Source organism: Falco peregrinus, chromosome 8, assembly GCF_023634155.1.
Source record: "Falco peregrinus isolate bFalPer1 chromosome 8, bFalPer1.pri, whole genome shotgun sequence".
Classification (NCBI taxonomy): domain Eukaryota; kingdom Metazoa; phylum Chordata; class Aves; order Falconiformes; family Falconidae; genus Falco; species Falco peregrinus.
The window spans coordinates 31,051,959-31,069,450 of NC_073728.1; the positions used below are offsets into that span (position 1 = coordinate 31,051,959).

Genomic DNA, 17,492 nt, shown 5'->3' on the forward strand with positions numbered 1-17,492 from the left:
TCTTTTTCTCAATTGATCTCTGCAATCTTTTGTTCTCATATGAGTCAAAAATAATCCCATGGATCTTTGATCTCAAGTGTGTCCGTTGGGCCTCAGAACAGCAAGAAACTGACAAAACCAGTTTAGTTAATTGACTGCTACTGAATGCAGAAATGAGGCTAATTGATTTGTTGTTTGCACTTAGCTGGCTTATCATCACTACCCAAGGCAAAAGACAATGATATCAGAAGAATCATGGTTGGGTGACACTAAAATGCTCTCATAAGCACTGGTAAGGTTCTGCAATGGTGATATTTTTGTTCTTGCATGAAGGATCCTGTCTATGGTTGGTCTGTTTTTGATCGCCCTTGGAACGGGAGGTATCAAGCCCTGTGTCTCTGCATTTGGTGGGGACCAGTTTGAAGAGGAACATGTAAGATTTGTTTTTTTTCCTAAAATCTGCAGTGTCTTCTTACTTTATGAGGATGTTTATGTGATCAAACCCTGTTATACTAGAATAAGGGCTAGTTTGCTAGGAAAAGGTGTAGTAAGATGGAGGTAGGATGATTTGCATAAGACTTGAGACAAACTGGATGCTTCAGGAAAGGAAAATGGCAGCAGAACAGGACTGATATTGGGAAGGATAGGTCATAATTGCATCAAATCATCTAAATGTTAATTGGATGTCAGAGTAGTTGGAAAACTGTATCACGTATCATGGAACTGTAGCCATTTCTGAACCAGCTTAACAAGGGTGATTATAATGCACTGCAATGAAATACAATAAATGAAAGAGAAAATTGTATCACCAGTCTATGCTTCCTTGGGAATTGTCCCTCAGATCAGTCATCGTTTGTGATTTAGATATCGTTCAGAAAGAACTGTAGGAAATTCCAGTCTTTTGAAAGTAGTGCTGGTACCAAATCTACCCAGAATGTTTTCTAGATATTCCAGAATGGAAAGTTCTGAACAGTTGGGAAAATGTTTCTTTTCAGCTGTTTGTGCTCTGACTCCTGTGAATTGTAGTCCAGTTGCTTCATGACCTCATTCTCTATCATGAGTGCTTAGCCCCTCACCTGCACTAATCTCAAACTCCCATTATGCAGCACAATTGGGGATAAGGTAGTGCTTAAAGAAGTGAAGCAGGTCAGGAGGTACTAATCCTCAGGCAAAATGCTAAATTTTCAAGTTGACCTGAAATAAAGCACTTAGATTTATGTTGACTTAACATGCAAATGAAAATTTTGGTTTTCTCAATGACAGTATTCAAATCAGCAACCTCTGTGCATGGCGTAAGTCCTCAAATATGTAGAAGGCCACAGCTACAAGAAAGAAAATAAGTGTTAGGTTCTGTGATGAGTAGGCTTAAATTCAAGGGGGCTTATTTAGGACTAATGGTAGGCAAAAATTTTCAAAAGTAGATCTAGAAAAGCACTGGGAAAGATTAGGACCTTTGGGAGATGGAAATTCCCATCAATGGAGACATTGAAGAAGGACATGAGACTAATGGTCTGTCAGGAAAGGCACTGGTAGAGTTGGACAGGTCCCTTTGGCCATGGACAAGGGATAGGAGCTCTGCAGGGCAGTTCGCTGTATGTCTTTTGCAATGCCACAGCACGTAGTCCGCATTCAATGAATGAATAATATAGACTAAAATTTATATTTTAAAAATTTGGGAAAACTTGTGCTTTCTGCACATGAACTGTGTGATGCTGAAGAGATGAAGCTTAAAAACACAGGATGTTTCATGGTCGTTTGTTCAAAACAGATCCTTTTGCAGGCATGTCCATCCTGTGCTGTCAGTTGGACTCGGTGCTTTAGAGGATGCTGCAGAAGAGGGAGCAGCAATCATCTGGTGGTCACCAGCCCCTCCAGTTGGTACAACTCTGACTGAAAGCAGGCTGGCAGTACAGCATGTGTGCTCTGGGAATATGCTGCGTGCATGGTAGCATGTGGGCATCCCAGCCTGCAGCCCCGATAGTTGTCCCAGAAGGATTCTAACAGGTGTTGCAGCAGCGTTTTCAGAAGTGCTGCTTCTGTGAATATTAATGATTAATAATGTTTATCCAGCATCTTTCAATTACCAACTAATTACAGTATGATAATACGTACCACTTATCTTCGGAGTGTTTTATAGACTTCAGCTAATGAATCTCAGCACCCCGGTCAGGCACATACATACATACTATTATCCCAAACTTACCTGACACCAAACACCACAACTGAGTTACAGAGACAAACCTGAATTGCCTGTGGTTGTGTGGGCCTGTACCCATTCTTCAGTGCTCAGACTACGCCTCTCCAACAAATTTATCAAACACTAAGGCTCAAACATTCGCCTGTGTGTCGTCTTCAGGAAAAGCTAAGTTAGGGAAAGAAAACTGTAAAAACCCTTTGATAAGGACAATACATTTTGCTCTAGTCATTCCTTTCAGAATAGAAAGTTTTGTATTTTACCATTGTGAAATGACTTGGCCTTTCAGAAGGAAAAAAAAGTATTTTATGCTATGTGGTAGGGCATTTAGTCTTCAAAATCAGAATGAGAAGTTTTCATTTTGTAAGGAATTAAAGTTTTGGGCCTAGCCAGAATATTTCTCCCCTCCAGACTGGTGTTTGAGAGGACTTATATTTTTTGTCTTCCACTCCAGGTAGGATGAAATAAGTTTTGAAAATTCCCAATGAAATGAAGCATTTGATTCTCCCTTAGTTTTCAGGATTCCAATAAACTTCAGATGAGTCCTTAAGTGCACAGGCTTAGTTGTTCCATCTGGAAACTAGGCATGGGGTAGTTCTGTATAGAAAACGAATAAACAAATTGCCTATGCTATTCCCACGTAAAGACAAATTTATATTTGGAGGTAAATGCACGCCACTGGTTTGGTTTTCTTTGAAGTTCTTTACGAGTGTAATAGTCTTGATCTGCCACTTTGAGAACAGTGCTACTACAAACAGTAGTGGAGACTGATTCAGCAGGAGGTCAGAAAGGGAAAGTAGATTTATCTGCAGGAGACTTCCAAGCATCTTTGTCTATGAGATTAGGAGTCCAAGCTAAAAACGCCTGGACAAAATTATATTTCTGTTATATGAGTATGAAGGCTGCTGTGCATATTAATTAAGCACCAAAGCTGCTTTCAAACAGCGTGATATGGCGCTTAAGGTACTAAATAGTTTTCTCTTTGTTTCTTTACTTTCTGGTTGCCAAGGAGATCAGGATTATTGTGTACGGTACCTTTTCTCAAATTAGCTAATCCAAATCATGTTGTTAATGTACGTCTGCTCCAAAGATTAAGAAAATAGGGAGGGAATTCTTTTTTTCCAATCAGTGTAATTTGCAAGCTTCTGGGTCATTATTTTTGTACTTCTGCTTTTCTCTGACCATTTTTTCCCATCACTGAAATCTGAAAATGTATGAAATAAGATGCTACAAATTCTTTAGGCATCACTATCCTCTTCTCTTACCAGCACAAGCTTTTTGGTAATTGTTGCTCTAGATTTTATCATAAAGAGAGCTGCATTCCTGAGTTTTTCTCAGCTCTCAGAAATTCCAAGTTGTTCAGATATGAAGGGCTAGAGACATGGCATGAGAATTTGACTAGAAGAGGGCAGGACTGTGAGGGCTCTACAGCACCACTCGTAACAAGCTATGACAGGGCTACTCTGGGAGCAGGAGAGATTGCTGAGGCTGCTCATTTCTCTAGATTTCCTTGTGATAATGAATAAGTAATCACAAGGGTAGAATGAAGAAGAAAATACACTTTTACTAGCTTGGCAGTAGAATGTTCCAAGTAATCAAAAACACTGGTAAGGACAGAAATGGAGTATAAGGGAAAGTAAGACCCAGTGCTGTTTGCTATTAACCATAGGAACACGCCATAGAGATGATTATTGTAAGGCTTGCAAATCTTTTTACTCTGGAGAAATAATTTGCGAGTAATGTATGCCTAAGATTGCCTGGGACACGTTAGGCAATAAAACTGTGGAAGAACCAAAAGTTCAAATTGATGGGGTCTTCATAACTGTCCTGGGGCAAGGCAAGAAGCCCTTAATCCAAGTGAGGGGACCCCTAGATTCCTTGGTGGGTGCCAGTGGGAGGGATGAGGCTCTCACCCTCACCTTCCCAGTACCTGCTTCACAAGGTGACATGAAGAAGTCCTCCCATGCCCTCCCACCTGCTCACCTGCCCTGCAGCAATCCCCTGTGATAAGAGGCTTCTTGACATGTGAAGTGTCAGTATTTCCTGTTGGCTGCACCATCAGTTATGGGAAGTTTTGTGACATTTTTGAATCCCAGGCTTCATTCCTTAAGAGCTGTTCCCTTTTAGCTGCCTGCAATTCTTCACAATTTCTCCTGTTTTCTAGGCTTGTGAATATTGTCTCCGGGAGCAGAAGGGAGCAGGACATTTTAGAAGGAGAGAGGGCAGAACCAGGCCCCTGTGGAGCTTCCTCCTACTCAGCTAATTTAAAGCTTCACATTCAAATGATGCTCAGGTCATAGGGATGTGGCTCAAGGTGCTCTGCTAGGCACCAAGCCGTGTCCCAAGCAGTTTGCCCACTACCTTTACAGGGCTTGGTGACACTCAAGTGTCCTACAGCTGGTGATACAGATAAGCATTGGGTAGGTCAGGTAGCCTGCTTTTCTTTCTCCACTCCGCTGGCCCACCCGGGCACAGAAGGAGGTTTGGCACAGTGTATGTGCATGCAACTGTGCATGTATGTCTCCCCCACAAGCAAGGTAAGACTGCTCTTGGTTGAATGCCCTCACACATTACTCCTGCAAAAAAGACCAAACTCAGCATCAAGTTCTTGATTCGTTTCAAATTATGAATTATGCAAGAAGAAGATCAACAGGAATCCTTTGAATGTATGAACTATATTATGTTAAAACATCAGTTAAATTCTGAACTTTTTCTCTTAGAGTCCATCCTTCCATCAGGCTCTTGAATTTGTTCCTGTATATTTAATTTACCTTATTAGTTTGAGGTTGACCGGCCTTAGCTTGGTGATCTCCTGTCTGATGGATACCTCTCGTTTGCTGGCACTCTCTCATCTATGCTGTCATTATCAGCTCCTCAAAATACATAGGTTTCTTTTTCTGTTTCTACACAGGAGAGGATGGGGGAGAGGGGAAGGAGCTCGGGTATGGGAAGAAATTATGAGTTTGTCAAACTGCCAAATTGGATTGAATTAGGTGACAGAGGATCTGAATCATGCTACTTATTCTGAATAAGTAAATGCTCTCCCTTTCTTCCAGTCTTGCAACACTCTCAAAACAGTGGCTTTTCCTCTGAAATGCCAAAAAGTCCCAAAGCGCTTCTCAAGTAACATGAGCTGGTTTGTGTGAGCATTTACCATCACCTGAATGCAAGCTTGTTTGCTTAGCTTTTTATGCACTGAGTGTCAATATTTACCCAGCCTTCCTAACAAGAGAATTGATAGTGTTCAATTTGCAAGCCCAATGCTGAGCGTTAGCCATGACATTGATATTGTCTTCTCTTGTTTTAGACCTCGGAGAGAAGCAAGTTTTTTTCCATCTTCTATTTATCCATTAATGCTGGAAGTTTGATCTCCACGTTTGTAACTCCTGTATTAAGAGGTCAGTGTTGATTTAGAATAAGACAATAAATTAGCTGCCCTCTGGCTACTTCGCTGTGCATAGTTAGGCTCTTGTGACAACTGAATGGCAGAAATGATATTATCTGTACAGTGGTCAGTGTATTGCATTTACGCCTTGTTAATCCTGCTGTAGCAGCATAACAGATTTATAGTACTAGCAGACAAGTCACAGAAACTATATTCCAGGTTGTATTTCAAAGCCAGCCTGAACTGTAGAATTAAAATATGAAAGGTTGAAGGACCTGTATGGTCGTCTAATCTTCCCCATTGCCAGTGAAGGATTAGTCCCCTGTCTTGTCTGCAGGTGACCTGTGAATGGCAACTGATCTCTGCTGTCCTGTGCAGGTGTCAAGGCTGAAAAACTTAGCAGGGCCAGCTTTCTACTCCTAGAGTCTCTCTCCCAGAGGGTGCTGCTGACTTCAGGAGACTCTGTCCTGGCACCCAGGCATGTCTGTGTTGGCCTGCTTGCAAAATTGCAGCCCTGAGCAACTAGCTTTGAAGACAAAGCACAGGGCTATGCCCCATTTAAGACCTACTTTATATTCTAGCCAGCTTCACAACCCTTTTTAGTCCCTGAATCTTGCTGCACTTATTTCATTGTATTGCAGCACCTAGAAGCCAAGAGGATTGACACGCTGTAAATACAGACACAGAGCAGCAGGCTATAGGCAATAGGGATAGGGACAGGGACAAGATAGCCTTCATATATAATAGCTTTTTTTTTTTTTTCATTTCATCCTGTGGCTTCCAGGAAGCTTTCTTTGTTCAGAGTGGTTGTTTTAACAGGCGATTCATTTCACAAGGCTGTAGGCAATTGTGCTTGTCTCATATTTACACCTTGCGTAGGGCCAAAGACAAATGCTGTATCTCTTGCTCTTTCCCTCACTGATACCTGTAGGTCAGCATTCTTTTGGGAAGGGGCTTTTGCTCAATGTAGTCAGTGGGCAGATGAAAATCCAGTCCCCTTTGAACATCAAAACCTGTGCCAATATTGCCTAGCAATAAACTAGTTGCAACATGGAAATGTGGTGGAGAGAATGGGGAAAGAGTAAAATTTTTGCTGACTATGAAAGCTCTTTTTGGAAGAGCAAGAAATGCAGTTCATAGACATTTGGCAAAATGTAGAATATATACTTTTAGGTAGAGAAGTGCAACTCATTTTACAAGTCAAAAGTTCAGCGTGCCCATAATGTCTTGCTGTCAGCTTTGTTGGATTTCAGCTGATTTGCTGAAAATAAGTGAATAAATGCTATGCATGCATAGAGCTATGCAGATGACAGTGACTGCCCAGGGAAAACAAACAGGAACCACTGAAGGATTCATGAGTTGGTTTGCTGATAACTATGTTGTCTTATTTTAGCCATTTTGTTATTACTCCATGTAAGATTGCAGTAATTTGTAGCCACTGGTGTACAAACACGGACCCCACTGCTGGCTAGCTGTTTGCAACTGGACCTCTAAATTCACGTGGTGCAAGAACTGACCTGGTCCAAGAGGTGCAGGGTTTCAGTGAACTGTAGCTCAGATCAATCAAAGCCATGCTGTAACAAGCCTGGCTTCCTGATGGGTTATTGCAAGACCTGACATTTGGAGCAGGCTGCCTCTAGTGAGATTGGGAAGGTGGTGAGAAAGGGAAATGGAGTTTTAAGACTAATCCTGTGTTCCCACTTAGATAGTAGGGCTACTGGCTTCTACTTTGTCCCCTGCAGGTTGCTATGAAATCAGATTCAGGTTTTTAGCTCAGTGACTCATGCAGCTGGCACAAATAATGTGGAAACACAGTACTGGTTATTTAGATCTAGGCAAATACGGAGTGGCTTCAGGTTATTATAAATGTGGTGGGGTTTCTCCCAATTACAGTTCCTACTACTTATTTCTACCTATTTGTCTGCCCTGTCCCTTCTACTGCTCTCATCAATATCCCATTATCAGCTGCTTTTGCTGGCAGACACTAACCCTGCTTCCAAATTGTCTTCATCAAGGGAGGACAACTGTTTCAAGGAGATTCAATTCACAGTGTCAGACACCAGCAAAGAAGATTTAAAGCCAGGGAAATGACTGATTTAGGGGTAGCAAATCAAAGGCCTGGTAACATAAGTCTGACTGTAATGAGGTGTTTTTATTTCTGATGACTCTTTCAGGGGATGTGAAATGTTTTGGAGAAGATTGTTATGCACTGGCTTTTGGTGTCCCAGCAGCACTGATGGTGTTGGCGCTTGGTAAGTGCTTGTACAGTACTGCTTGTAATAGGAGTTACCTTTTTTGAGTCCATGGATAGATGAGCAAATGCATGAATTCACTAGCTCTGGATGGATTCTGCGATGGGAAACTCGAGGGTTCAGGTCTTCCAACAATTCCACAGTTCAGAGCAGCAAGAAAGATCACGAGTTCAGCTAGTGGTGGGCAGACCATGGTTTTACTGTAGTCCTTTATCACGATACTGACAAGAGGGTGATCTGGTGGATGTTTCGCAATACAATTGCTTTACTCTATAAAGCGAAGGGAGGCACCAAAAGGACTCTCCTGATGGCTTGCAGCTTTGCCTATGAGCAGGCTTGGCCTTTGAACTGCAATATGAGCAGTCCTCAGAGTTCCCCAGCTTATAGATGAGAAGCTTACCATGCTGCCTCTAAACTTTCCACAGGCTCTTTGCAGCTTGGGACCATCTTTAACGGCTCAGACTTTTCCTTCAGAATCTATGTTCCACAGAAATACAGAAGGAGCTGAATGAGATGTTACTTTATTCTGAGCTGTCTCACTTTGCTTGGCTGAAGTAATTCCCACAATTACAGTGACAACTTACTGTGTTGCAATAAAAAGCCCTTATTGTCCAAGTGTCAGGAGCTGCAATCACCCTGCTTCATAAAGCTTGCATCTTAGCCCCATTAATGTCCTTGTCAAGGTTTCTTCTTCAACCCTTATAAAATACTTGGCGATTTCCACATTCTTACTGTTACTCCTTGGTAGCGATACAGAGGATGCACCATTAGCTTTAGTTTCACAGTTGCAAACTGCTGAGGGGAGCAGTCCCCTTATTACGCTACATTTGAGAGGCTTTGACGCAGCACGGGGTGACTTCTCATTCAGTTTGTTAGTTTAATTGAGAGACAGGCAATTGTGTGATTTCACCACAGCATCTGTGATTTGAACAGTTTGTCCCCCAGAGAATGTGAATGTTGCTCTCTCCCCTCAAACTTCCGTCAGAGGGAAGAATCAGGATGGTGGAGAAATGTTATTAGGCCACAGCTAACATTACAGCAATTATTTTCAAGAAAGTGCATGGGCACGGGCCTGAGAAGCTTCTCTTTTCCCCTGTGGCCTCTTCCTATCAGTTTAAGGCAGCACAGGCTCCTCTGTGCACCATTGTGTGATGAATGTTTCTAGCAGAGTAGTAGTTGCCCAGGGGAAAATGGACGTGTAAATATTGCAGTTTCGGTGAGGGCATCAATCAAAATGTGTTTTAGCTAGTGTCCTGCTGCCAGATTCCATGGCCTGCCTAGCAAAGCAGCTCTGTGTTCTTTTGTAACATGCTAAAATGCTCTTGGAAGTGATATATTTGCCTATGTGAGCAGCATGCAGAACTGGAGAAAATACCCTTTCAGCCCTGACTGGCCCTCTCCCCATGATGGTGGAATGCAAGGATAGATTTAGAGGCAGAACGGAAATCATATAGAACAAGATTTTCTGGGCTGCTTCAGCTTCTGAAAGATGGCGGAAAGACTGATATTATTTAATTCCAAATGCCAAGCCTAATACAGAAACATCAGTTCCCAAAGAAGTCAATGGCATCGCCAGAAGGTATTTCAGCAAACCTGATGAATCACCTTTCAGAAGCACCAGCAGGTCCACAGGGAGATGCTAAAAATTAAGTAGTGCAACTACCCCCTCTGGATGAGTTTGGACAAGTGTCTTTCAGTGCAGCTCACCTAAACCGACTTCAGAGATCTCTGACAGTTCTGCAAGTCGAAACTGGATGCAAAGAGTTTTCATAGAAAAGAGAAATGGTGAGTTCCCTGCTGTGTGCCAGGCCTCCTGTGTTAGGACAGAGGTGCCTGCTTTTCTCCACTGGCTGTGGACTGTCCCAGACAATTGGGTTAGTTTAAAAAGTTGAGGTTGGTTTGTTATGTGGATTTCATGCTCAGCTTTTATTGTGCTTCTCCCTGCTAACATCTTTGGAATTGCAACATGCTCAGAGGCTCTCGAAGAGCAGGATAAATGATATGTAATTGGATAGCCCTATCCCTCACAGGATTTTGAAGCCTCAGTTCAATATTCTTTGTGCTTTGAGGGTGAAAACCAAGAAAAAACAATATCTTAAATTGTATATCCTTTGTGGAAACCATAAATGGAGGTAATATCTGTTAACAGCAGCATGTGATGCAGTGACCTTCATGGTAGTTTCCATTGAAATGTGTGTGAGGTGCAAGTACACAGAACCACATTGGACCTGGATTAATCCTCACATGGTTGCAATAAGTCAGGGCTGATTTCCAACAATAGGTGCATCAATTCAATGTGGATTGTATTTTAAGTTTATTCTGCAAAAAGCCTAGATGGAGGGAAATGTCAAAGCTTTAATTCCCAGCATGAATCAGATATGGAGGTGCCTGTTGTCCCAGAGCAGATCATGAGAAGATGATGGTGACTTCATCACACTGCCCCTTCTAGGATGTTGCATTTTCTTCCATCTGAAGGCATTAAAGGAGTCCTGTATATTTATTTTGTTAAAAGTGCAATCCTGTAAGCCCCAAGGGCAGAGGATTTCTGTTGAATAGAGGGGTGGGGGTCCTTCCCAGAAGCTAGTGCAGGACTGAGGCTCAGTCATATAAATTCCCATTTGGATTATAATATTTTTCAGTTGTGTTCATTGCTGGAAGTGGACTGTACAGAAAAACGCCACCACAAGGGAATGTCTTACTGGAAGTGTGCAAATGCATCTGCGTAAGTGTGTGCCATGCTCTCTTTTTCGTTCTTGACTCTGAGTCTGCAGGTCAGAAAAGTACAAAGGGAAAGGGGAGGTGACCTATGGAGTTCTTCTGTGTGCTGCCTCTGGATATCTTGCTAATGAGCTGTAAGGAATAAGAAACACGTTTACACCCTAGTTTATTCTTTCAACATTTCAATTGCTTTTCCTTAGCTCCATGAACTGTTCAGCTGATGACAACAGAACCACTAGTGGCAAATGCTGGTGGAGGTTGAACTGAAAGGAAAATTCAGAAACTCACAGAGTATCAGATATATGACTCAATTTTTTTCAGCTGAATAATCTCACTGAGGTTTATCAGTTTAACAGACAGTAATAATACACATTCATATTATGCACATTCAGCATGTTCATGTTAATGCAAGAGACACCTGCTGAAGTTGCATTATAGCCTTGTCAATTATTTTTCACAGTGTGTGAGCTGAATATAGTATGTGGAAAAAATACTCTCTTACTATTAGGCAGATAATTATGTTTCTTTTTCAGGAAGCTGTTGCTAACAGCAGATGTTTTCTTTTTACCTAGGTCAATCCTAGTGACAGATTTACCTTGGGGAAACAGGCCAGATCTTAAAGATAGGCTTTCTAAGTGAGGTCTGCCACTCTTTTTGCTGGGTGGCTGTGTTCAGTGGCTGGAGCACACAGTATAAACAAACAAGTTATAAATTCAGTGTTGCTGATTTATCCTCCAGTGAGAAACCAACTTGAAAGTTGGTCTAGGAGTGAATGAGGCATGGGTTATGCCAGGAATATGCAAAGAAAGATCTACAGAACAAGAAGGGAGTGAGAGTTCTGGTTTTGACATTGTTTTGGATAATGAAGCTTTTCCTCCCCCGCACAGTGGTCAATCTGACAGGCACTTTTTGGAAGAGAAATGAAGAAATTGTTTAAAGCTTTATCATGTAGCAGGTTTTAAATGAAGCGTGAAACTGTCTTTGGGGGGCTAGCGTTAGATTTGTCTCTGAAAAGTAAGTCCATGAGGTTGTTCATTCCCACATCATACCTTTAATCAACCAATGTCACAGAAACTTCCCTGCAGAGAATTGGTCATAAAGCATCTAATCTGAGATCTTGGAAGTGTCCAGCAAAACCCCTGCAATTTTCTGGCATTGCTTACATTTGGGGGTGGGGAGGGCAGCCTTCAGCTGGGAACGTGACAAGGCTAGGTGTGCCACAAGGGAGTTACCTGTTTTTCCCCCTAGTTTGCTATTAAAAACCGGCTGAAAAACCGCTCCCGTCAGATTCCAAAGAGAGATCACTGGCTGGACTGGGCGTCAGAAAAATACTCAGTAAGCAATTTTCTACCTGGCGGGTTTGGAGGGGGAAGGGGAAACATGGGCAGACAGACAGGGGAGGCAGTTAAGACTGGCCTGGCCACACTACTCCTCACATGCACTGGGCTCTCATTTGTCCTGTCCCTTCCCACATCTGTACTCTCCTGACCCTTAATGGACAGTTTAGGTGCTGCACTGAAATGCAGAAATGCAAATATGTCCACTATCACGAATAAGTGTGAAGAATAACTGCCGTGCAGAAAGAAATAGGAGCTCTCATGCTTTGTGGCTTGAATCACCTGTTGGGTTTTCACCCTCATCTTACGTTTTTTGTCTGTTCCCTTTATAGAAACAGCTGATTGGGGAGGTTAAAATGGTGACACGTGTTCTTTTCCTCTTCATACCACTGCCAATGTTCTGGGCCCTGTTTGATCAGCAGGTACAGTACAGTGCATTGCAGGTCTGCCTGCCAGCCTGGGTTTGCACCCTTGTCCTTCCAAGGTATCACCAAAACATCCTGGGGACACAGAGCGCCCTGCTCCTACCAGGTGTCGGGGGCGTGCTAAAGCAGTACCCACCATCACTGCTGACCATCCCTTCACAGTCCGGATGGGTGTCTGCCACAGGAGGGTGAGAAGGTAGCATGTGCCCTGCCTACTGGCAGGTGTTACAGGGAAGGGAAGGAATAGATCGGAAGTAAGACCTCCAACACCATAGTCTTCTCTGTCTCCATGTTTTCTAATCCCCTAGGGCATCTTGAAGGCTTCACAGCTGTCTGTTTTCTCCTTAGGGATCCAGGTGGACTTTGCAAGCCACAAAAATGAATGCTGATTTTGTAAGTACTTAATGTCACCAGGGTTGGTAAGACTAGTAGTAACATCACTGCTCTTGCTATTTAGCTGGAGTCTTGTAGTACTAAGAGCATATGCTTGATTAGTTGTACTTTCGGCGATTAAAAGCGAGAGGCTCTGCACAGCCATGTTCAATTCATCACAGCACATCTTGGCAGGGAGTGAGTGCTGAGAAGCCATCAGCAGCCTGCAAGGTCAGGAGCGCTGACCTACTGGCAACTGGTTGCTCTGTGACCTTGAGCAGGTAGGGTTTCCTGCCTGCTATCCCACAGAAGACAGAAAAATCAGGGAGTTTGCACAGCCCTTTTAAGGTGTAATTAGAGCTATTGTAGATCTATATTTCTGCTCTGGCTTACTTGGTGGTACATTAATGAAGCCTCTGAAAACCAGCAGCAACCTGGTGTGTAGGGTAGAGATATGATGAGGATTAATTTGGCAGTAGCCATAAAGTTTTTCAAAGATTTGAGTGACAAATGGTGCAGTGACAGGTAAATGGGGATCAGCTATCTGTCCAAAGATGCAACCATACAGGGCTGGTTTCCAGATGTGTATGTTTTAACAGGCTATCTAAATCTTACCTGTGGATGCTCGCATCAGAATTTAGAATTCTAAGTGCCTGTTTTTCAGTTTAAAGTTTACTTAAAGCCCAAAATTTGAGCCCTTCTGTGTCACTTCTGTTAAAAATTGGGCTCTCTGCTTGTGATACTCATTATGCTTAATTAATTCAAATGAGGCATGAAGAAGACTACACCTTAATTAATATTTACCCACCTAAGACAAAACAATGAAAGCTCATGCAGTCTTTGTGATGTGTATCTAAAACCTTTGCTTTGTGCTGTTTTGCTCATGTGCACTTAGTGATCCATTAGCAGATCTAAGAATCACCAGGTGTCACTTGTTAAACTCTCCATGGTGGAGAAGGATATATTCAGGGGGTTTTTTGTCACACCAACTTGTATAGATTTTTGGCTTGAGTTTCAGTCTCATCTGCTCTCCACTGGTGAGTTGTCCCAGTTCACTAAGGTGAGAATTAACTGCAACATTGGAGTGATCCCACCATTAGGCTTGTTGGAGTTCGTGTTTGTAATAGTCCATGCTTTTCCCTTCTGCAGACAAAAGGCTCAGCTAGGAAGTACAGAGTTAAACAGGGAATGATTTAGTGTGAGATGAAATGTTTGCAGGCTTGTTTCCTAATGGCACATTTGTATAGTATGCACAAAGTAGCAGGAAGCTTATTTGCCTGATATTTTTAATTGTAGGACTCCTTTGCTGTGACCCGAGGTTTCTACTCTTCTGGGAGGCAGCTGCTGACAGAGACAGGCAGCTATTGTAGATTCAGCTCAGGACAAGCCTGGCAGGCAGGAGACAAACCCCCACAGTTCTTTCTTGGAAAGACATTATTTCCTAATTTTTCCCCTCTTCGTCTAAATTTCAAATGATAAACATTGCATGGAGTTCAGACAAACACTAGCCCCTCCCTGGAGACAGCTCATCAGTCCCTTTTGGGGTCTGGGATGCCTCTGTCCCTGTTGACCTTCCCTGATTGTGGGGGCTGGGTACAGTGATGCAGGGGTGAGGCACTTCCTATAGCCTTGAGGACTCTCGGCTCAAACAAAGAAGTCGGAGTTGACCAAAGCCCATTGGGTACTCTTGGCAGATGGAGGGAGGAAAGAGGTTTGTGCAGCCCACTGGCTCATGGACGGTCTTTTGTTATCCTTTGGGGTGCTGGGGAGAAATGCTGAAAGAGCTCAGAGGGTCCTGAATCTTGAAAGCACTGGCTTGTAGGATTTGGGCTTTTCCTATTACAGAAGCAGGGAGGGAGGAAGCTCTAAGCTCAGATCCCAACCTGGGCACTAACATTCCCATGCCTCCCCACTCACCCAGTTCATGGCTCAGCCAGTCTGAGAGATGGGTCTCAGTACCTGTCATAGGCTGTGTCCCAAATGTTGTGTATCAAGGACTGCCCATAGCTTCCTTCTGCAAAACGATTCTCATCAAATGCTGTGTCCTTAGATACCAAGTGTCAAGAGCACAATATCAGCTGCTAAAGCCAACGTAAAGCAAAGGAAAACACCTTTGCTGCTAAAGCCTCTACTGGACCAGCTGCTTATTTGCTGTATGCGCTGTTATATTATGGTGTCTATGAATCACTTGGAATATCTTTTTGTTTCAGGGGATATATGTCCTTCAGCCTGACCAAATGCAGGTAAAAGATACTCTAGGGTAGGAAATAACCCTTAGAAATGTATTTTTCTCTCACTTTTATTTTTCTCATGGAACCAGTGGCCTTTGTCTCCTCCTTTTGAAAGTAATAGCAGTTCTCCTGCTGACTGCTGTGGGGTGGGCTCTGCCTTATTGCTCACTAGCTGTTTTGCAAGCTTAGTGTTGGGGTTCAGAAGACCCCGAGGGTGTCCTAATATGGAGTTTGAATCTCTCACAGTAGTGCAGAGGTGTGGGGAGACATGTCACCATAGCAGTTCTTAAACTGGTCCTGGCGTGTGGAGGATACAAGCTGTGTCTCCTTTTGACATGCCCCTGCGCTGGGATGAGCATTGTACCTGAAATATATTTCCTTCCTTCATTTCTGCAGGGCAGATGAAAATGTGAGAGCTCCAAGATGGTGCCGTGTTGTCACAGTTGATTACAATTCTTACGCTGAACAGCTCTGGAGAAAATCAAAGCTGTTCTGTTGCCTGCAATCTTCATTCAAAACTGAAACAGCATTTCTCTCTGCTTGTTCTCTGTCACTCTCTGTTTTCTTGCTCTGCCACTGCTAGCTGGCAGACAAGCTCTGCCCCTCCCAGGAGAAATTTAGGTCCTGGGGGATTACAAAGATGTGTGGAAGTGTGAGAAATTGCCAGTCTCATAGAATATTGCTGGTTCCTCTGGGATTTTGCTGAAGTCCCGAGATGTTTCCGCTATTGCTGACTTGGTGTAAGGTCCCACCACAGCACTGAAGGTCACCTGCCTCTATTGTCAGTGGGTTTTGTACTCTTTAAAAACATGTTTCGGTTCTCTCTTCAGGAAACTGGGCCAGTGATGCTTGCTTACCTCTTGGAGGGGAGGATATGAACAAAATGCATTCGTGCCTGTGAAAACTAAATAGCAGAAACTGTCAAAGTGCAAACTATGATTATATTTTAAAAAGGAGGTTTTTAAGTGTTTGTTCATGTCCTTTCTGTAATGGAATTATTTCTGTAGGACAGTGCTTTATGAGTTTAATTACTGAAAGTTGCTTTCTAGTCACTAAACTCCCATTCTTTTGTATTGCAGTTCTTAAATCCACTTCTTATTCTTGTCTTCATCCCAATTTTTGACCTTGGGCTCTACCCCCTGATAAACATGTGCAAATTTAATTTCACGTAAGTACTTGGGGACGATGCAGATAGCTCAGTGCTTTTTGTTTTGCAGCAAGTATGCAGAAGAGCTTTTAAAGAGGAGAAACGCAATTTTCCATTCACCCTCTACTTCAGCCCCAAGAGGCAGCATCACCCTCTTCCATAGGCCCTGGAAATTCCAAGGGGAAAAATTCAGTGATTCTGCTCTGTACAGATTTTCCCTGAAATTATTCCCCAGATATTAACAGTCCTTCTACAAATTTGATCAACTTGTTTTTCACCTTATCTCCTATATCATCCCTAAATAATTCCCTCCCTGAAAGGTCCCTATGGGCCCAAATTCACAGTCCCATGTGGTGTTGTGAAAGCAAGATTCCACACCAGGATCTGGACCAGTGAGTACATAAGGGAATTCCCGTAAGGGCCAAGCATATTATCCCTAGACTATGTTAGTAAGAAGTACAGTGTAATGTGAGTAGACCTCCAGGTTGGTTCTGAGACTCACTTCATGCATTTTGGGAGATTTTACTTCAGAGTATCTGTAGTCTGCCTCTATGGACTGATGCCCTTTAGCAGTGGGAGTGTGTTATGTGCATTCATGCAGTGCCTCTGCCAGTGTAGCTTCAGCTGAAAAGAAAGAAGCTTCCATGCTCCAGCACCGCTTCTCGCATGAACAACAGCACAACAGCATGGGAAGGGGCGATGAGTGGGAGATTGGCTTAAAAAGCATGTTCCTAATCCAAACTGAAGTGCTGTATAGACAAAACCATGTAAAATAGGGATGGAAGGTGGAAGGAGCCTCAGAAGCCTATCCCTTCAACCTGCCGATCCTTTCCCATCATGCTGAATTACTTGCACCTAAAGACATAGCAAAGACATTGTCCAGCCCTGCGATGGTACCCTTTGGAGGACACACATCAGAAGCTGTATTTTTCCATGCTGCCTCATTTTGAGCCCTTGCCCTGGACTGAGCCTGGACTCGACAGAAAACTTCCTGCCTTATGATCCATTCGCAGACTATTTTACCTCTCAGCTCAAACACTTGCACCCATCAGGACTGAGTGCCGTGCTGTTTCTGTCCCCTGGAAGTGGGATGCTAGCAGGCCAGTTTAGCTGTAGAAGTGGCTCTGGAAACACTGTAGCTTGCAGGGTGTTAGCCTGTGTGGCTGCAAAAGTTTGTGCTGCGAAATGTCAATTTAACATTAAAGATCAAACCCATTTTTTATTACGAGATACAAGCAGTAAATATTTTTTTTTTTTTTATCCCAGGGCATGCAACCGAGACTCGGCTTTGGGTTCCTAACCTGGATTTCCCACAGCCCAGTCAATCTGGAAAGTGAATCCAGACCATTACAAAGTGAAAACCACTGAATCTAGAACCAGGTCAAATCTCAACAGCTTAGTACTCAGTTTGGACCTGCTGTTCTGGATCTATTTTATTCTGCTTTATATTAG

The 17,492-nt window shown here is 43.0% G+C and overlaps 1 protein-coding gene across 6 annotated transcripts in view; it reads left to right on the top strand.

Annotated features, from left to right (window-relative positions):
• The window catches only part of SLC15A2 (solute carrier family 15 member 2), a 77,313-nt gene that overhangs the window by 20,392 nt on the left and 39,429 nt on the right, over positions 1 to 17,492 (top strand). For 5 of the 6 annotated variants that reach the window (XM_027796488.2, XM_027796489.2, XM_027796491.2 and 2 more), the window contains 9 exons: positions 313 to 412; positions 5,481 to 5,571; positions 7,733 to 7,810; positions 10,450 to 10,532; positions 11,777 to 11,863; positions 12,198 to 12,287; positions 12,639 to 12,683; positions 14,873 to 14,905; positions 15,973 to 16,061. In XM_027796488.2, the coding sequence (XP_027652289.1) occupies positions 313 to 412; positions 5,481 to 5,571; positions 7,733 to 7,810; positions 10,450 to 10,532; positions 11,777 to 11,863; positions 12,198 to 12,287; positions 12,639 to 12,683; positions 14,873 to 14,905; positions 15,973 to 16,061 (696 nt within the window). The remainder of the gene's footprint in view (positions 1 to 312; positions 413 to 5,480; positions 5,572 to 7,732; positions 7,811 to 10,449; positions 10,533 to 11,776; positions 11,864 to 12,197; positions 12,288 to 12,638; positions 12,684 to 14,872; positions 14,906 to 15,972; positions 16,062 to 17,492) is intronic. The other variant, XM_027796490.2, reaches the window with a different exon arrangement.